General features: G+C 49.7%; 1 protein-coding gene across 10 annotated transcripts in view; it reads left to right on the top strand.

The window, feature by feature from the left end:
• The window catches only part of ME3 (malic enzyme 3), a 316,923-nt gene that overhangs the window by 242,082 nt on the left and 55,031 nt on the right, over nt 1-19,810 (top strand). For all 10 annotated transcript variants that reach the window (XM_084974338.1, XM_084974331.1, XM_084974339.1 and 7 more), the window contains 2 exon segments: nt 8,339-8,414; nt 18,160-18,321. In XM_084974338.1, coding sequence (XP_084830464.1) covers nt 8,339-8,414; nt 18,160-18,321 — 238 coding nt within the window.

Below are 19,810 nucleotides of genomic sequence, written 5' to 3'. Positions count from 1 at the left end.
GGGCTCTATGTCTAGAAACGCAAGTAGGAAAGTCTCGAATCTGTGAAAGCCACGAATCAGGGGACAATGATTTATGTCCCTGATCAAGCCTCTGCATGTTCCCTTTAAACAGCAACCTCCTGAGTACACACACAGTATTATTTTAGGGATATTTTATTTACTCACAATTTTTCAGGAATGTGCTATATGTCCTGTAAAACAGGGTATATAGTCATTGAAGCCCTGATTCCAGAGGTTGGCAGCTTGCCATAGTCACTATATATTTTTTTTCTTCCCCCAAGTTCCAAAATTGCTTCCCTGAAGTAAACAGGAAAAACTTGGGGGAGTTAATCAGGGCTGAAGTTATTTTTGTTTTTTTCCTGTTCCAGTTAATGGCTATTAACAGAGATAGATTTCGATAAACGCCTCTCACCCAGATGCCCATCTTCACAGCCCGGGGAGCAGCGAAGGGTGTTCTGTTCTGATTACTCAGAGACGTCATTAGCCTTGATGAGTGCTCAGGTTACATTAATTTGCTGCAGGATGTTCTGTGCCTTGGGATCTCCGGGTCAGCCTATAATTCACTCAAAAGCTGGAAATGCCCCTTCGTCTCATCAGAGCCAAGCCCAGTGCTTCCCGGAGCTTCCCACCTTCCAGCCTTCTTTTGTGTCTCAGAACAGAAGGATAACATCCCACCAGCTGTCAGAGGCAGTGTCTCACAGGGTGGCTTTCATTTCTAGGGGTTTTGGCTCCTTCTCACAGAGAGAAGTCTGAAACAGACCCAGCTGTGGCTACGCAGAGCTCCTTGGCACTCAGTTACTCCCCCATTCATCCATAAAGGGCCAACAGGAAACCAGAGATTCAGGCACACTTAACACTCCCTCCTAAGACTTACGGTATCGGGCAGGGTCAGCCAGATAGTGAGATTAAGATGTACATGTCTACAGGGCTTTACAGGGTGCAGAGTTTGTGTGAGCTTGCTTAATCCCCACAGTCACTCCAAAATGGAAAAGCCATTGTTGCCATTTTCCTGTAGAGAAAACAAAGACAGAGAGTTAAAGTGACTTGTCCCAAATCACAGACCTAAAGGAGCCACATTTCCAGGATCCAAGAGACCTGTGTTTACATCTCACCTCTACCTTCACGTCTCTTCTGCCTTAGTCTCATCCCCAGAGGGGTGATGACGCCCATCTGAGAGGGCTGCAGGGATTTAAAATGATGTACGTAAAGGACCAGAGTTCCTGAGATGCTCAAAAGCCTATTGGGTGGATGGGTAGGTGGATGGATAGATGGATGGATAAATGAAGAATGAGCGAGTGAGTAAATATTGCCCTTTTGTGACTTGCGTTTCCTTTCAGGCTGCCCTTGATCTCCTCCTCGTTGAATACTAGATCTTGCAGGGAGTATGGGCAATTTTGGGGCCCACCTGAGCCTCACCAAAGACCCTTTGTTTTACCCCAACTCAGTGACCCGCATACTGCAAGATTTTCTACAAACTTTGACTGCTTTCCACATGCAACTGTCAACCCTGGTTGACAGACACGCACATTGACATGGACTAAGACTTGTTAAAATAGGAATTAATAATTAACATTTACTGAGCACTTACGATGAGGCAGGTACCTCACTGAGCATTCTGCCAGCCTTTGGAGCTGGGCGGCCTGACTCCCCGCCTGCGCTCCTAACCACCCCACTGACTCAGCAACACTGAGCGCTGCCATTGGCTGAGCACCTGCTGCATGCCAGCAGACAGCGCAGTAAACTCTTTAACTGTGCATTGTCTTAGCTGATGCTTGGGATGAAGGCACGAGGCAGCTGGCGTCATGGTCTCCACGTTACAGATCAGGAACTCAAGCGTGAGGAAGGGGTAATCTGTCCACAGCCACGCAGCCAGTGAGGAGCTGAGGCAGGCAGGCTTTGAGCCCCAGTGCTGTGGTTGCAAAGCACATACATTTAACCCCCAGTCTCTGCTACCTTCCTTCTGCCATTTCACTAAAACTTCATTCGAATCGCTTGCAGCCTCATCTCTTTCAGTGATCAGTATTATTGGAAGTAATCCCTGAAAATCCCCACGGGAGCCTCAGGGACTCCTGTGGGCCTAAGGTCTGGGGTGAGCCTAAGCAGGTGTAGGTGGCTGCATCTCCCCTGATACATTTTTTTTTTCTTCCTGGAGCTGCCAAGAAGGAATGCAGAGGAGTGAGTGTCTGCATTTCTCATGACAGCAGAGATAAGAACCAACCCCGTCACCAGGTACTGCTGGAGAAAATCCTACCCCTCTCTCAGAGTGGAAAGTGGATCAATCTGAAAATAGGCTGCTGAGTGCACCTAAGAGGTTTTCTTCCCTGAAATTATCTTCTTCTTGAGCTGGTCTAGATGCCGTTCTGTTTGGAAATGGGTGCATGGCTAAGAGACACTCCCCAAGGATCCTGCTGGAACCTGCAGTCCATTTGTTATCATCCTCATCCCTCACTCTGCACATTTCACTTCTTTGCTAACATGCATCAAAGAAAAATATTTCATCAATGCCCCCTCCCCTCCGTGAGCATCTCTGTTTGGTACATTTCAGTCTGTATCCCTAGCGGGTTATTGGGAACTAGACTGATGAAGAGAATGGGCAGTGAAGAGAGCGCTGGACTCAGGACCCTGGTTCAAGCCAGTTCTGCTGCTTATGAGCTCTGTGACTTTAAACAAGTTGTTTCACATCTCTGGACCTCAGTGTCCTTGTTTGTAAAGTCTTTGGACTGACTATCTCGAAATCCTCATCCAGGGCAATCCTTTTGGGGTCCTTCGTAGCTGCAGGTTATATAATAGATGGAAATGCACTTTACGTGATTAAAAACTATTAATGCGTTTCAAAGGGTTTTGTTCATTTGCAGCGTGATCTCTGCAGAGCATGAAGTTATATATTCAAAAAAAGGCAAAAAGGGGTCTTTGAAAATTTTAGTAGCTCGAATTTAAATATAAAAATATTCATTTTAAGTTCCCTCCTCCCTCTTCTTATCTTCAACAAAGAGCCTATTTTAATGTAGCAGATAATTTCTATAATCGCACTTTTCCATTGTTTAGAATTAAGCACATCAGAGTTTTGCCAAGGTCTAAAATAGTGCCTGTATCCTACCCCTTAACATGTGAGCTTTTTTCCAGATATCATTACTAAGCCTCTATCTGGTAAAGGGAATGTTGAGAACAGGAGTTGTTTGGCCGAGGTACATTTCCAAAACAGGTCAGGGGTAAGAGCTTCTGGAGGCCAGGAATGCGTCATTGGGATTAATGAATGTGGGTAAATGACTTCCTCAAGGTCACCCAGTGAGTCACCAGTGAGACCTGGCTTTTCCAGCTGGGAAGAGTTGGCCTCTTTGTTAGCATTGTTGTTCCACGTGACCAGCTCTGGACAACCTGGGGGGAAATTGCTCACGGATATCAGAGCTGTCACTGTGGAAAAATAGAAGCTGGTGGTGAGTCATACCCATCATAAGCCCTCCTCAGGCCACACCTCAAGCAGAAGCTGGTTTGGAAGTGAAAAGGTGGTTCTTTAAAAGGTTCCAGGCTTATAGGAGGCTCCGCTTGGCCCACTTACCTTTCTGCTGACACCAAGGCAGGTACCACTGTTTAAACTTCAGGATGCCCACACGTGACTGCTTGTCTCGTCCAGGGCAGCCGTCGACATTCATTCGTGTCAACATGGTGTGATTTTTCCAAACTCGAACTGTCTAGAGATGATCCTTGGATACACATTCCAAGAAGCCAATCCAGTGCTTTGTTTTTACGTTGATTGGTACAACTGAGTGCCCCTGAGGTTATTTCAAAATGCCAAATGTGTGGAACTCATTCTCAAACCTAATGAATAAGTTAGTTCCAGGACCCACCTTGCCCCTAATCAACATGCTGAGAAGAGCCCTGTAAACCCCAGGTCTTAGGCTCCGGGGTCTTCCTCCCCACTGGCCTCTCCACTGCTTTCATACGTACATTTCCCCACTCTAAGCCACATGCATGGCACAGCACCACCCAGGCCAGCACAGTGGTCCCTTGAGTGTGTGACAACATAGCACACATGGAGGTTTCCTTGGCCCTAACTTAGTTCTACACGTTTCATCTTCAACCACCCTCACAGTTCACTTATTCACTTTTCCACTTATTCAGAAATGGACTAAGCCTGGGCATACAGCGGTGAACAAAGGCAACAACAGAATAAAGTCTCACCTTGAACCTTACAGTCTAATGGGGGAAAGAAACAAAATAGCCACACAAATCTACGTACCAGGTTCCTGTATGTAAGGATGGGGTACTTTGAGAATCTATAACAAGGAGCCCCAGCTTTGACTTGGAAGTCATCAGAAAAATAAGTAGAAATTAACTAAATGAAGAGTGAAGCGAGGCAGGGGGTTGCCAGCAGAGGGAACAGGATGTGAACAGACCTTGGTAAGAAAATCATAGCACAGGCAGGAATGGAAAGAAGGCCAGTGTGACTGATGACTGCAGCATGAAGAAGGATGACATGAATTGATGAAGGACCTTGCTCAGGACTTTGGTCTTTATTCCAAGAGCCATGGGAAGAGGCGAAGGATATTTATCACAAAGGATCACACAGTAAAGCTTTGATTTCAAGAGCATTACCCTTTATACTGGTCCAAAAAGTAGGTTAGGTAGAGACAAGAGAGGATATTCTAAAGTTATTGTGGTGCTTTCGGGAAGGGATTTTAGGAGCCTGGACCAGGTAGGTGGTGTTATGAACAAAAGAAGTGTAGGAACCAGGTGTGGTAGAAATGAAGGACTTGGCCTTGGGTGGTGTAACAGGGAGAGGACAGTGTCAAGGGTGTTTCCAGGGGTTTGGAGGGTGGTTAAACTAGGTGTTGGGGGGTAATGGTCACTGAGAAAGGGAACAAGAGAAGAGAAACAGATGTGTCCTGGGTTTTTGTTTTGTCATGTCTTTGAGTCGGAGTGATGCAAGTTTAGAGCATAAATTTGGCCTTGGACATGTTAAGTTTGAGACATAACAAAGGGAGACCTCGGTCAAGGAGTTAAGTATAAAGGTCTAGAACAATGGCTCAGAAACCAGGGGCACCTTTGCTTCCTAGGGGCCTTTTCCTAACGTCTGGAGACATTTTTTGGTTGTCACAACAGGGTGTGGGGTGCTAGTGGCGTCTAGTGGTTAGAGACCAGGGATGCTGCCCCACATTCTACAGTACACAGGACATCCCCGCTCCTCGCAGCAAAGCACTGTCCCACCCCAAAGGTCAGTCGTGCCAAACGTGAGAAACTGGTCCACAGATACTTGAGAGACTCTGGTCAATAGCCTTGGACACTGATGAGATCATATAGAGAAAGAATAAGAGTAAAAAGGAAGATGGGAGAGGGTAAATTTCTGAGGAACTATAACACCTAACGGCGGGACAACCAGCATGAGGGACCCAGAAGGAGCCTCCTGAAAGGTAGAAGAAAACTCACAGAGAGTGGAGTCATAGAAACCAAAGGTTGGGTGGGGAGTGGTTCCAAGTGTCAGATGCTGCTGAGACACCGAAGAGGTTGAGGACCAGAAAGCTTCTAGCATTTAGGGATGTGGACATCATCGGTAAAAGAGCAGTTTGGGCTGCATGATATTGAGAAAAGCATGTTTCAGTGGGAGATGAAAAAAAATGGAGACAGTGTATTTAGTGCTTTCAAGAAGTTTGGCTGTGGGAGGGTGGAGAGAGAAAACAGTCTCGGCAAGGAACATAGCAGTCAAGAAGTAGTTGGGGCTTTGGTGGTGTTTTTCTTATTGTTTTCTTTAGTTTAAATTTTTATTATGGAAGATGTCTAACATGTATAAAGTAAGCAGAATGTTATAATGGATCTGAAGTGGTTCACGAATCCAACTAGGAACCATGAGGTTGCGGGTTCGATCCCTGGCCTCGCTCAGTGGGTTAAGGATCCGGTGTTGCCGTGAGTTGTGGTGCAGGTCACAGACGTGGCTCGGATTCTGAGTTGCTGTGGCTCTGGCATAGGCCAGAGGCTACAGCTCTGATTCGACCCCTAGCCTGGGAACCTCCATATGCCGTGGGTGCGGCCCTAGAAAAGACCAAAAAAAAAAAAAGACAAAATATATCAAAACTTATTAAACTGTACACTTTAAATATGCGCAGCTTATTGTATATAACTTATAACTCAATAAAACCATTAAAATCGTTAGTAACCAAAAAAAGTTAATTTCCTTTTTTATTTTTAAGAGCGTTTTATTTTTCTTTTTTATTTTTTTGTCTTTTAAGGCCACACTCGTGGCATATGGAAGGTCCCAGGCTAGGGGTGTAATCGGAGCTGTAGCCGACGGCCTACGCCAGAGCCACAGCAACGAGGGATCCGAGCCGCGTCTTCGACCCACACCACAGCTTATGGCAACGTCAGATCCTTAACCTGCTGAGCAAGGCCAGGGATCGAACCCACAACCTCATGATTCCTAGTTGGATTCGTTTCCACTGCACCAAGATGGGAACTCCATGGGTGTCTTTTTCTTTCTTTTTTTTTTTTTAATTGCTTTTTTTTTTTTTTTTTTTCCTAAGGGCTGTGTGTGGCATAAGGAGGTTCCCAGGCTGGGGGTCGAATAGGAGCTACAGCTGTCAGCCTATACCACAGCTCACAACACTGGATCCCTGACTCACTGAGCAAGGCCAGGGATCAAACCTGCAACCTCATGGTTACTAGTCAGATTTGTTTCCACTGTACTACAAGGGGGATTCCTCGGGCATATTTTAGGGCTGGTGGAAGATCTAGTAGAGTGAGAGACTGGGGCGGGGGGCGGCGGCAGGGAGGTGGGAACATCAACAGCTGAAGTTCCGTAACCTTCACTGGAACAGGAGGAGAGCAAGGATTGGCTGCGGATGCCAGCGTTTGTAAATTCACTCATGGGAAACTAGTGGATGCTTCCTGTGACATTGGAGGTGAAGTCACTAGGGCAGTGGGGGGAAAGGTGAGGCAGTTGGAAACTTGAAAGTCTTCGCAGAGAGTGAATTTGGAGCAGAGAAACACTGTAGCGACAGAGGCTGGTCCGTGCTGAGAGTCAGTGTGGGTTGACCTTGACAGTGGTACCGACCTGTCTGCCCCGTGGTAGGACTCTTTCCATCTGCCTTCAGCTGCCTGGGTGAAGAGGCACAGGGAGCAGACAGTGGGTTTCTCCAGCGATGAGGGTTTTCCAAGACTGGTGAGACCAAAGAGCAGGGCCATGGGTGTTTACAGTATTAACTAGGGTATGACTTAAATAATGGGTCACAGGGAGTTCCCTGGTGGCCTAGCAGTTAAGGATCCGGCATTGTCACTGCTGTGCCATGGGTTCCCCCTGTGGTGTGAGTTCATTTCTGGGCTCGGGAACTTCCACATGCCAGCAGTACAGCCAAATAAATAAATGAAGGGTCAGAAAATCCAAGCACCGCATGAAGCCATGACGGGAGTTTTGGGGACGTGCTGTCTGATTGGGCCGGGGCAGTTAGGATGGGGAACTCTTTTCCCACACCTCCCCGGCCTAGTCAAACCAGCACAAACAGATTTTGCCCTGGCCCCAGGCACTTTGTAAGTCAAAGGAGCCTCTCTCTCTTGGGTGTGTTGGACAGAGAAGGAAAGAAGCATCACGAACCCGAACCCATACCAGCCTCTGCGCTGGTCCCCACCGCCTGGCCCCAGGGACTCACACTTTCTCACTGCTGATTCCAGCACAGAAGATTCAGACCCACATACTTAGGTCTACACAGTAAAAGTTCTAAGTCAAGCTAATAAACTGTTAAGTAAAATATGTTTCATCCTCCTGCCTTTACAAATAGACCTCCATGATGGTCTGGAAAGCCAAGTCGGAATCTAGGATGCGCAGACTCTAAAACTGGTTCATAGCTGGCAGCCCACCCCCTTCCTATCCCCAGCTCCATCCCCCACTGCAAGGGGCCATATGTACGTGTGTCTGGACATTACAAGCCACGGGTCCAAGTTCCAGTCATCGCCCTGGGCTTCGGGACCCCAACCCACCCCCACAGTGTGGTCTGTGCTTAGAAGGAGGGACCTAGAGGAGATGCCTACACACCCCTTGAAAGCAGCGCTGGGGCCACTCAGAGAGTTCTGGGGTCCTGTGTGCCTGGTCCAGAGGGAGGAAGGAGGGTACAGGCTCTGGGGACACAGGCTCCGGGTGAGTACAGCCTTCAGGTCCAGGGACCCCTTGCCTGGTGAAGGGGAGCAATTGGAAAAAAATAACAGAGCAAGGCTTCCTAAACTGTTGAGGCTCTGGGACCCCTTTGAACTAGGTCTCTGGTCAAAATTAAGTGATGCAATGATACACAGTACTTGTGATCTCTGCCCTGTTCCTAGTCTGACTGGTTTCTCTGTGTGTGTGTTTTGTTTTTCCTAGTGGGCTCTTTATCACCATTCATGACAAGGGCCATCTTCCAACAATGCTGAACTCTTGGCCAGAAGATGATATTAAGGTACGATCCTACTTTCTTTGCTGTTCCTCTGTTGTTGGATGAATCCTTCAGCCTGGACTAGAGACATTCTCAGCTAAAAATGGGCCATTACAACACTGAAGGCAAGACACTGCATCCCTTCCCAAGGCCCAGAGCACAGACCACTGCCAGCCAAGCACGGAGTAAAGGTTTGCATTAACCAGGCACCCAGTGAACTTGTCCTTTATTATCATTATTAATAGTAGTAGTAGTGCATGTATTGAGTACCTGCTGAATATGCACTGCCAGTTTCCATAGCAGATGCAGAGGAAGATCAGATATAGACCCTCTTCTCAAGTAGCTGACTTTTCATGAGGAAAATAAAATAGAGACACACAAGATTAACTGGTGGAACTTGATCAGGCACGCAGAAAGAGCTGGGGGTGTTAAAGGGGCAGAGATTACTTTTAGCCTGAGGGAAATCTGGGAGGACTTCATGGGAGTGGTGGCATTGGAGCCAGGCCTTGAAATGAGGGCTAGAGTTGGGACAGTCGAGCATTGGAGAGACTAGGACAGAGGGCAGGGGTATTCTGCACCAAAAAAAAAAAAAAAAAGTGTCACACCTGGGAGTTCTCTGATGGCATAGCATGTTAAGACTCCTGCATTTTCACAGCTGTGGCTCTGGTCGCTGCCATGGCGCGGGTTCGATATCTGGCACAGGGAACTTCTACATGCTGCAGGTGTGACAAAAAAGAAAAACAAAAAGAGAGGACCTGAAATAAACATTGCAACTCTCATTAAAAAACAAACAAACAAACAAAAACATGTCAGCCTGTACACACTACTGTGTACACAGCAGTGCACGTGTTGGGCAGAGACTTGGGCATAGGGAGGTGTATACAGACTGACCACATGAACCTGCACTTTTTCCTGGAGCATCAATTTTCCTCAAAACATTTAAGGAGAAAACATTGATTTTGCATAACAAACAGGGTTGGGGTAGGGTTAGGGGTATGGGTAGGGTTAGAAGGCGAAATTGGTGCAGCTTTGTAGAAACCTGTCAGCCTCAGGCACGTCCCCAGACCTCCTCCTGTCATGGGGATGGACTTCTCTGGAAGAGTTTGAGGGGCTCTGGCATCTTAGATCATTGTCACTTCTGCAGACAAAATGGGTGAAGCCAAAATACAGAGCCTCCGCTGGCTGCCTGGTAAGGGCATTTCTGGCACAGGAGCAGGCGAGGGGTTGGAGCTGGCCCAGCCCAGGACATGCAGCTCTCGGGGTGAGGCTGGGAGGCTGGGACACTCCACCTGTCCTTTGCTCTCAGGCCCTCCCTCCCTCCGTCCCTGCCAGTTCCCTGGGCCACCTCCCTCCACCAGGCACCCTGAGTGCAGCTTCTCTGTACCCACCTCTCTTTTTGCCCCACCTCCTTCAGGCCCTCTTGGGGTCGTGGTGGCACTCAGAACCACACCAATAGGAGAGGACCTTGGCTCTTAGGACCCAGGCCCAAGCCACAGCCCAGGCCCTTGGACTCCAGTCCTGGCCTCCATGAAGAGCTCAATGCCTACATCTCTGTGTGAGTGTGATGTGGCCTCTGTGTCTCATACCTGCTTAGACTCTGGGCACACCAATCCCAGAAGAAGCAAGGCTCCAGGGTGTGTCTAGGATAAATCTGTAATAAAATCTTGAGCACACTGAGGGAAGCCAGCTCACTTGATGGGAAGTTAACTCTAGCCTGCCCTGTGTGGACATGCTCTGAGGTCCTGGACTATCTTTCTGGACAGTTCCACCGTGCTGAAACTTGTCCACCGTAGGCGCTCAGTAGATGCTTGCTGAGTTGAATGAACTCAGTCAATGGACGTGATAAGCATCTTCTAGGTACCAGGTCCCGTGCCGGGAGCAGGGAGAGGGTGTCTGCGCTAACATCGCAGTGCCTCTGTGTGAGCAACAGGGATTTAAAAAGAAAGACGGCAAGACATGCCTTTTAACCAGTAAGAAAGAGGCACCCTCCCTCCAGGCGGGCTCAGGGCCTTGGAGAGGGCTCGTGGACTGGATTTCAGCTTTCCATCCCTCCTCTAGGCAGGGCATAACCTAGAAAATTGCACCCAGGGCTCCTCATTGAGGAATGCAGAATGAGAAAAACATAGACCCTCAGAATTCCTGTTGTGCCTCGGTGGTTGCAAAGCTGACTAGTAACCATGAGGATGCAGGTTTGATCCCTGGCGCCACTCAGTGGGTTAAGGATCCGGCGTTGCCATGATCTGCAATATAAGTCACAGACATGGCTCCGATCTGGTGTTGCTGTGGTTGTGGTGTAGGCTGGTAGCTACAGGTCCATTTCAGCCCCTAACCTGGGAACCTCCATATGTCACAGGTGCAGCCCTAAAAAAGCAAACAAACAAAAAAAAAAAAAAAGAGAGAGAGAAAGAGAGAAAAACACAGACCCTGACCCCCAAACTGTTTTGCTCCAGTTAGGAAATCAAGATACGAATTCACAGTAGAACCTCCTCCAAATATCCATTGACTTCACCCAACCTCCACGGAGAATCTTCGAAGTTCTAAGCGTCACTTACCAGAGCTGTAGAAACAGCAACTGCTGTGATGTTGAAGGAAGAGGAACGCGGGCTCTGGGGTCACCCTGGAAGGGGTGGGGCTTGAGCGGGCCTCACACAAAGCGAGGCATCTCTGGAAGAGCCTAAGTTCAGCGAGTAGATGTGGGCCCTGCACCTAATTCCATCATGTGCAGTGGCCCTTGAGTAAACATCCATTCTGTAGAACCCCCTGGGGGCTCGGGGGGAAAGAAGGTATCAGGCCAGACCTCAAGGACTTTGCAGTCCAGTTTAGAGACTGATCCAAAAACAATTAAAGTAGACTGTGTCTGTGCTGTCAAAGAGAGGGGACCAGGACCAGGAGCAAATGGGGTGACTGGCTGACCACTCACCCTGTGGTACCCCAGAGGGGACAGAGGGTCCCTTCCACGCTTCACTCCTGTTTCACTTTGGAGAAACCTAGAGGTCAGTCTCAGAAACTGTGTGGAAGAATCAGCTCTGGCTTTGCAATCAGACAGACCTGGGGTCTGGTCTTGAATCTTCCATTTACCTGCTGTGTGTGCAGAAAACTGCTCTGATCTCACAGTAGGCACACGTGAGGATTAACTCTGATAAAGTCTGTGCAGCATTGAAGGGCCCTTGAATGGACATGGTCATTGCTGGAGGTGGACGAGGCTGCGGAAGCACACACAGCAGTGCGGGGAAGAGACTGCAGAGGCCTCAGGGCAGCTGAGGGAGGGGGTTCCCTTGCCTGGGAACGGCAGACCGCAGAAGGGCAGCCAGGCGATTTGGCCCCAACGCATGTTTGATTTGGCTTCAGTGATTTTTGAAAGTTTTGTGTTCGTAGACAACATTTTAAAATTAGGAGACTTCATTTGAAAAAAAAAAAAGTTTAAAAAATGTTTAAAAACCAGGAGCTCTGAATATTGGGCCCTTGGTTTGGCACCTGTACAAGTCAATTAGGACTGATCAGGCTGCCCGCAGCCTACCCCAGTGCCCACCCTGCCCCATCACCAGCCTTTTTCTGGAGAGATGTTTCCTCTCACTCCAGAGCTATGCTTTCAAAGATTTTGAGTATTTTAAGCTACAGTCTTGTTCACTGGTGTGTTTTCTCCAGTTGTCATTGAAAGAGGAGATGAAGAGGTCTCCTCGTCCAGGTAGGGAATCTCTGCTCATTAGCCCTTTCATGGTTCTCTGGTTTCCTTTTCATGATTTCATTGGATTCTCACAGTCACTGTGGTCAGAGTGGAGCAGGGAGTGCTTCCAAAGCCCCACAGGTGGGTCCTGGGGAACAGATGGTGGGGGGGGGTGTTTTCTCAGGTGAGCAAGCCCATGTTAGGCGATGCCCAAGACCACCCACGAGTGATTGTTGCTACCACCCGGAGCCCTCTGCCAGGGCGCTCCTTCTCCAGCTGCTGAGTAGGGGAGGCAGAGTTTCTCAAGGCACAGGTATCTCTGTGTTGTTTGCTGCTTGGCTGGAGGGGAGGGCTGGTTCAGAGAAGCTTCTTAATCAACTCAGAAGATAAAAGATGACGTTCTGTGGTTTCCCAGCCAGAAAGCAGAACCGCACACCGAGACGTAAGAGGAGGAGGCTGTGAGGGAGGTGAAGCCAAAGCCCAGGGCTGGGGGGACCAGGAAGTTTTGTGGGCCCCTCTTGTTCAGAGGAGGGGGCAGCCTGGCCTGCCCAGAGCGCCTGATGTAAATCCCAAAGGGGAGTGGGAAGGGCTTTCTGACTCTTTCCCACAGAGGCCATTGCCCGGAACGGGGAGTTAGGCTCAGCTCAGAGCAGCCCTCCTCCCCAACAGCTTTCCCAAGCTCCTAAATCTCTCCCTCACCCCCGTCCCGACAGCTTTGGGGGAGGACATACCGAGAGGAGAGAGTAATGGGGACAAGGGAGCGTCCCCCACCGGGCCCCAACCACACACACCCTTAAACTTGGACCAGATGCCAGTGCCAAGTGCCTGCCTGCCATGCGCATGCCCCTGTGGGTTAAACCCCACGCTGTGCTCATGTCAGAAGTTGGGTTTCCTGGGAACTGTTCTCTGACGTGGAGACGGGAATCAACACCTCTAGAAGGGAAGGAAGCAGAACAGAGAAGGGAGAGAGGCCGAGCTGAGTGGGGAGCCCAGGAAGATGCAGTCGAGCGCGTGAGGAGGCTCTGGAATGGGGATGGCCCTTCAGAGGCATCCGAGTTGAGTTGAGCCGCGGGAGCTGGGCCTTGATACCCCTGCATCCATCAGGCATTGGCTGCAGCCTCCTGCCCTGGGGGCCGGGTGTGCCTTTGGCCAAGGTGGCTCTCTTCAGTACAGGAGATTCCCAAGGGGGGCTGCGAGCGGAGGGCAAAGCCGGGGGAATAACCCCTTTATTCCTAACGGGGGGATGGCGCAGAGCGCCGTATCCGCCTCGGCAGCATTCTGCTGAGTGCTTTGCACAGATCAACTCGCTGACTCCTCCCGACCACCCTCTAAGAGGCAGGGATTATTATTACCCCTACTTTACAGACAAGGATGCCGAGACCTTAGGTTCTTTGCATGTGAAGGGTGGAACCAAGATTTGAAACTCAGTACTGTGCATGATTTACGTTGTGGATCGAGAAAAGGGGAGGAGGAGAGGAGGAGGGGTGCTCAGGAAGGAGAGGGCCTCCCTGTGCTGTGGACAGCCCACGCCTGAGCTCCATGTCCGAGGAGACCAGAGCCAGAGCAAGCAAGGGGGCATGATCCTCAGAGCCTCTGAATCTCTTCCTAGTCATCTGAGGGGTTACAGCTGTAAAGGCATCTAAACAGGGGAACTGAGAGCCCGTAGTTCCCTGGTAGCTATTGCTGGGCTCTGAAATGCCAGGCTGCTGCTCACGTTTGCCTTCAGCCTTTTGATCCCTACTGCTTTTTTTTTTTTTTTTTTTTTTTTTTTTGTCTTTTTGCCTTTCTTGAGGGCCGCTCCCGTGGCACATGGAGGTTCCCAGGCTAGGGGTCTAATCAGAGCTGTAGCCGCCAGCCTACGCCAGAGCCACAGCAATGAGAGATCCAAGACGCGTCTGCAGTCTACACCACAGCTCATGGCAACGCCGGATCCCCAACCCACTGAGCAAGGCCAGGGATCAAACCCACAACCTCATGGTTCCTAGTCGGATTCATTAACCATTGAGCTACAGTGGGAACTCCAATAAATAAAATTTTAAAAAGCAGATAATTATTGCATGGCCCTTGTGTGGTAATGCTAAACTAAAGAGAGATGAAACAATTAATAATTCTAAGTTTTAATCTTTTCCCAAAATAATAATCGTCCATATGATTATAAGAGATGTGATCATTTGCTGATCACTTACTTTATACAAGGCAGTTGGTTAAAAGGAGGCATTTATTAAAAAAAAAAAAAAATGGAGTTCCCATTGTGGCGCAGCAGAAACAAATCCGACTAGGAGCCATCGGTTTCAGGTTCGAACCCTGTCCTCACTCAGTGGGTTAAGGATCTGGCATTGCCATGAGCTGTGGTGTAGGTCACAGATGAGGTTCAGATCTGCTGTGGCTGTGGCTGTGGCTGTGGCCGGCAGCTACAGCTCCAAATAGACCCCTAGCCTGGGAACCTCCATATGCCGTGGGTGCTGCCCTAAAAGGGCAAAAGACATACATACATACATACATACAGGCATCTATTATTCTATTTCATCTTTATAAGAACTGGATAAGTTGGATATTATTATTGTTCCCATTTTATGGAAAATTAAAACTCAGAAAAGTTATCTATTGACCCAAGATCACAACTGGTGCATTAACAAGGAGCCTAGATCCAAATACTGGTTATCAGACCCCAACACCCCTTCCATTCCCCTTTAGACTGTTTGGTGGGATTAAAATGTTCATTTTTTAAAATGTTAAATAAAAACCCAAGTGCGGTCACCATCAGATTTTTAAGTTGCACCTTACGCAGGGCTTGGCAAGCAGTAGGTGCTTCATAAATGTTTGCAGGAGGCAGGCAGACAGAACGATGAGCAGGCAGATGCGTGGCAGAGACAGCAAGTGTTAGGAGGAATCACCCTGAGTTGTAACGGGCAGGATTTGCACCGCTGGAGAAAGAGGAAGAGAGGAACACAGAGGCTGAGCAGCTAGAGATTACAGGTGAATTCAGACTGTGTCTGGCAGGAGCGAAGAGGCCAGTTTGGTTAGAGTGGGCGAGTATGTGTAGATGAGTAACCGGCAGGAAGTGCCAGAGGGTATCTTGGGTCTTTGTCACTAAGGAGCTAAGCCTTTTGGGCTCTATCTTATGGGCCGTTAGTTGGTTGTGAAGCTGTTGCAATAACCCAATTGTTGGCACAATGAGATTGAGGTGGTGAGACAGCCCTCAGAGGAGTCTGGTGTGCAGAAGGGTGCCCAGGACATTTCCAGGCTGGGAGGGCGGCCCTGCAGAGCCCCGCTGCCATCTTGAAAGGCTCCTGAATTGTCAGGATGACACCCTGGAGCAGCACGTGATTCCCTCTGTCAAACTGTCACTCACCGCCCCTCAGCAGAGGGAGATTCTAAGAGAAGGGGAGCCAGAAGGAGGAAGCTTTGGTTAGGCGAGATGGTGGAGAAAGGCCCAGAGTTTGGGCACCTGGGTGGGGGGGGCATGAGGGCACACACTTCCCCAAGGAGAACTGCCAGGAGGAGGTCAGAGGCAAGCCATGTGGTGGGTGGCACCGAGGCAGGGCCGGGCTTTGCCAAGAGCACAAGTGCGTTTTCCCAGCCAAGCGGGGTGATCAAAGGAACTCTGAACCAGGAACCCCAAGGCTGATGAGAATCCTGACTTGCCACTCACACGAGCAAGGTGCCCTTGGCAAGTCATCTAATGTTTCTAAGATAACTGACGTGGAAACATCCAGTGCAGTGCCTGGCATGTGGCTGATACTTAACAAATATGTATAGAACATGAAGGTCCAGGAGCTTCTGTTTGCTCAGCTGTGAAACAGGGATAACAATCCCAGACCTGCCTCCCTGCCAGGGCCAGGCTTTGGAGGTTGAGTGGGGGAACCAGGTGAGACGTGGGTCTGAGGCACACGCCGTAGAGGCAGTGGACCAGTCTAAGGGGGACAGCATGATCTCCATGACCCACTGCACTTTCCAGACCCCCTTTCCAGCAGTGGAAGGATGGATGTTTTTGTTTATCTTTTTACTGCCACCTGCCATATATGGAAGTTCCCAGGCCAGGGGTCAAATCAGAGCTGCAGCTGAGACCTACACCACAGCCACAGCAAGGCAAGATCTGAGCCGCATCTGTGACCTACACCACAGCTTGTGGCAATACCAGATCCTTAACCCACTGAATGAGGCCAGGGATCGAACTGCATCCTCATGGAGACTACATGGAGTCCTTAACCCACTGAGCCACAATGAGAACTCCCAGAAGAGTGTCTTTAAGAATCTCTGCACCTGGTAGTGCCCGTTGTGGCTCAGCAGAAACAAATCTGACTAGCATCCATGAGAATGCAGGTTCGATCCCTGGCCTTGCTTAGTGGGTTAAGAATCTGGCATTGCAGTGAGGTGTGGTGTAGGTCACAGACGCGGCTCAGACCTGGCATTGCTGTGGCTGTGGTGTAGGCTGGCAGCTGTAGCCCCAATTCGACCCCGAGCCTGGGAACTTCCACATGCCAAGGATGCAGTCATAAAAAAGACACACACACACAAAAAAAATCAAGAATCTCTATACCTATTTTGACTGAAAGACAGCACAGCCCTGAGCACTCTCATCCCTGGAGAGAGAGAGAAGATTCCACGGAGCCAGTGGGTTCTGGATCATAAACCCTTCCCGGAAGGGGTGGGTCTTCATCTTCTTCTCCTCAGCGCCCATCATTGTTCCTGCATGGATTAAACTGACCCCTATGCTGCCCTTGGGCCCCATGCTTGGAGCCAACTGGCACATCTTTGGTTCAGGGCTGGTCCTAAATCTTGGCCCAAAGCTGGCTCCCGTGGGGGGGGGGTGACTGACCCCATCAATTCCACACCTTTAGAGGTGGAGGAAACTGGTGCTGGTGAGCAGGTCAGGATGACCTGGGAACCCCTGAACTCTTGCTCTGAGGGGTTCTCCTTGGCCTGATGCTCAGGGCCCCTCACAGTCTGACTCCTGGTTGACTTCCTAGTCTCTCCTTTTGTGGGACCTGAATCCCCACACATAGCCCACCTCCCCCCACTTCTACCCTGGGCCTTAATTTCCTTCTGTATCAAATGCTCTTCTCCCCAGCCATGCCCCTGATGGACAGTCTCCCTCTGCCCAGGGCCTGGCACACGTTCCTCCTCATCTAAGAAGGGTCACCCTACAGGCAGTGCCTCTCCCTTCTCTCAATCTCTGCTGCCCTTCAGCTGCGCTCACACGCCCCCAAGAGTCATTATGAATATTTATGTTCCATCTCTCTTTTGCCCATTAGTCCTTTAAAGGGCTGGGTCCTTGCGTTCTTGTTCTTAACAGATGAGCAAACTGAAGCTCCTTCCCCAGGATTTGGCACCGTGTCTTTTGCAAAGTAGTGATTTTTATCGAGATATGTTAAATCAATGAATGAGTCAGTGACGAGCCATCAGCGTCATATTTCTGTCATCACCATCAAGCGCCATCAGCATCTGTTCATTCACAGTAGGTTAGCCTTGAACTAGCGCTATGTCTGGTCCAAGCACGCCTTCACTGATTATTTGCCAAAACACAAAGATGATCCCCATGCAGCTTGAGAACCCTCCTGGTTTCGTGGGAAACAGTGATGCGAGCGGATTTCACAAGGAGCTCTGTCCTTTGCAAACTGGATCGATTATACCCAGGGGCAGGCCATGGAGCTCTTACTTTGGCGTCTAAACCCCAGGGCTGTAGTAGCAGCAGGAACGCTTGCGTTATTATCTCCTTTCCTTCTGTCCTTCCCTCGCCATCCACCACTCCTCCTCACAATTCTCATGCAGAGCTCGTCTGCTTAGTTTCTTGAGGGAGAGTGACCAGATGGGGTCCCCCCACCTCAGCTCTTCCTGCCATCTCCACCCCAGACCTCAGAATGCAGGCAGGTGTCTTTCCATCATCTCACCTTGGTGGGGTTTCTCACCAGCCCTGCCAGGAAGAGGAGGGGGTGGTGAGGAAGGCCCTGCCAGCTGCAGTTGAGGGAATCCTTTGGCCTTGTCCCAGACAAAGCCGTTTTACCCCCAGCAGAGGCAGCGGGCGTCTGGTTGTCAGGCCTGATGTATTGCACTTTGTCGCCGGAGGCGCCGTCCCAATTGATGGCATCCTGCTTTGTCTTGCAGGCTGTGGTGGTGACCGATGGGGAGCGCATCCTGGGCCTGGGAGACCTGGGCTGCTACGGCATGGGCATCCCCGTGGGCAAGCTGGCCCTGTACACGGCGTGTGGAGGCGTCAACCCTCGGCAGTGCCTCCCTGTCCTGCTGGACGTCGGCACCAACAACGAGGTAATGCTGGAGCCAGGAGCCCGAGGGTGGCGGCTGGGATGGGGTGGGGAGAGCACCTTTGTGCGGTGGTTCTATCTGCACAGCATGGGGCCATTTCTTTCTGGGGTCCCCTTCGCCAGGGCACTTGCCCTACATGGTTGTGACCTGAGGACCTCGCTCCTCCCTGGTCCTTGGTCCTCTACCTCCTGCCACCTTGACCCCTGCTCGGACCTTCTGCACTTCGTTATTAGGCAACCCCAGGCAGCTCCATTGCCTTTAGGGCTTTTCTCTGATCCATTTGTGGAGAAAGCCATCGAGGTGGGAGTGGCTGCTGGGCTGTGTTTTTTTCAGCGTTTTAGAGGGAAGCTCCCTCTGTAAAAGGATGAAAACTCAAAGCACCAGGGCCAAGGGCTGCCATGTCTGGAAGAGCATCCTGCTAACCCAGGGAGAGAAACTCCCCCGAGCTGTGGCTGAGAGCCACTGGCCACCTTACATGTGGTTGAGGATTTAAGGAGCTCAGGCCCCAGCCAAGAGTTTGTCTGCTCTGGGTACCACCACCCTGGGACATGGTATTTGAGCCTGTCTGCAGTTCTCAGCTCTGTGTCTCTGTGTCAGAGAACTCAAAAAAATACCCAAGAATTGCTTCTTAATGACAGTTATCTCAGTTCCTATTGCGGCTCAATGGGTTAAGAATCCGGCTGGCATCCATGACATTTATCTCTGGGTTTAAAATCAGTGTATGTTCGTCTTCCAAAAAATTGAGAAAAACCTGGGCGTTCCTGTGGTGGCTCAGAGGTTTGAGAACTGACATGGTGTCTGTGAGGATTTGGGTTCCATCCCTGGCCCTGCTCAGTGGGTTAAGGATCTGGTGTTGCCATGAGCTGTGGTGTGGGTCTCAGGTGTGGCTCAGATCCTATGTGGCTGTGGCTGTGGTGCAGGCCAGCAGCTGCAGCTCTGATTTGACACCTAGCCTGGGAACTTCCATGTGCTTCAGGTGTGGCCCTAAAAAGAAAAAATAAGAAGAAAAATCCAGAGACGTGTTAAAAATAAATTATCAGTCATACAAGCAGTATTGATCATTTTTACAATTTGGGATATTTCCTTCCAGCCTTCCCCCACCCCAGAGCATTTATAAAAAGAAAATTAGGTTTGTATTGCATGTACAGTGTTAGTTTTGCCTTTTTAAATGTAATGTGTCTATGTCCTGAGTTTTCTCCCAGGTCACTGCCATTCTTCCACAGTGCTGTTTTCGTAGCTGCCTGGGGTGTCATAACTCTCATAAGAAACCCTCTGCTCCTGGACACATAGGCTATTTCTAGTCTTCTTGCAAATATAACTGTGCTCTGATACCCATACTTGCAGATCAGTCTTTCCATCTCTGATGATTTCCCAAGGATAAATTCCTAGAAGTGGAAATATTAAGGCAAAGGGAATGGCTATTTTTTAGATTCTTGATTCCTTTTGTAAAAAGCTTATGCTTATTTGCGTTCTGCAGTGATCTGTCTCAACA

This window comes from Sus scrofa, chromosome 9, assembly GCF_054392235.1.
Source record: "Sus scrofa isolate SSC_HxYL_T2T_F1_AM1 chromosome 9, Sscrofa_HxYL_maternal_Yorkshire_Landrace_v2.0, whole genome shotgun sequence".
Classification (NCBI taxonomy): domain Eukaryota; kingdom Metazoa; phylum Chordata; class Mammalia; order Artiodactyla; family Suidae; genus Sus; species Sus scrofa.
Note: the sequence above shows the minus strand (reverse complement) of the source record. Positions and strands in the feature narration are given on the sequence as shown.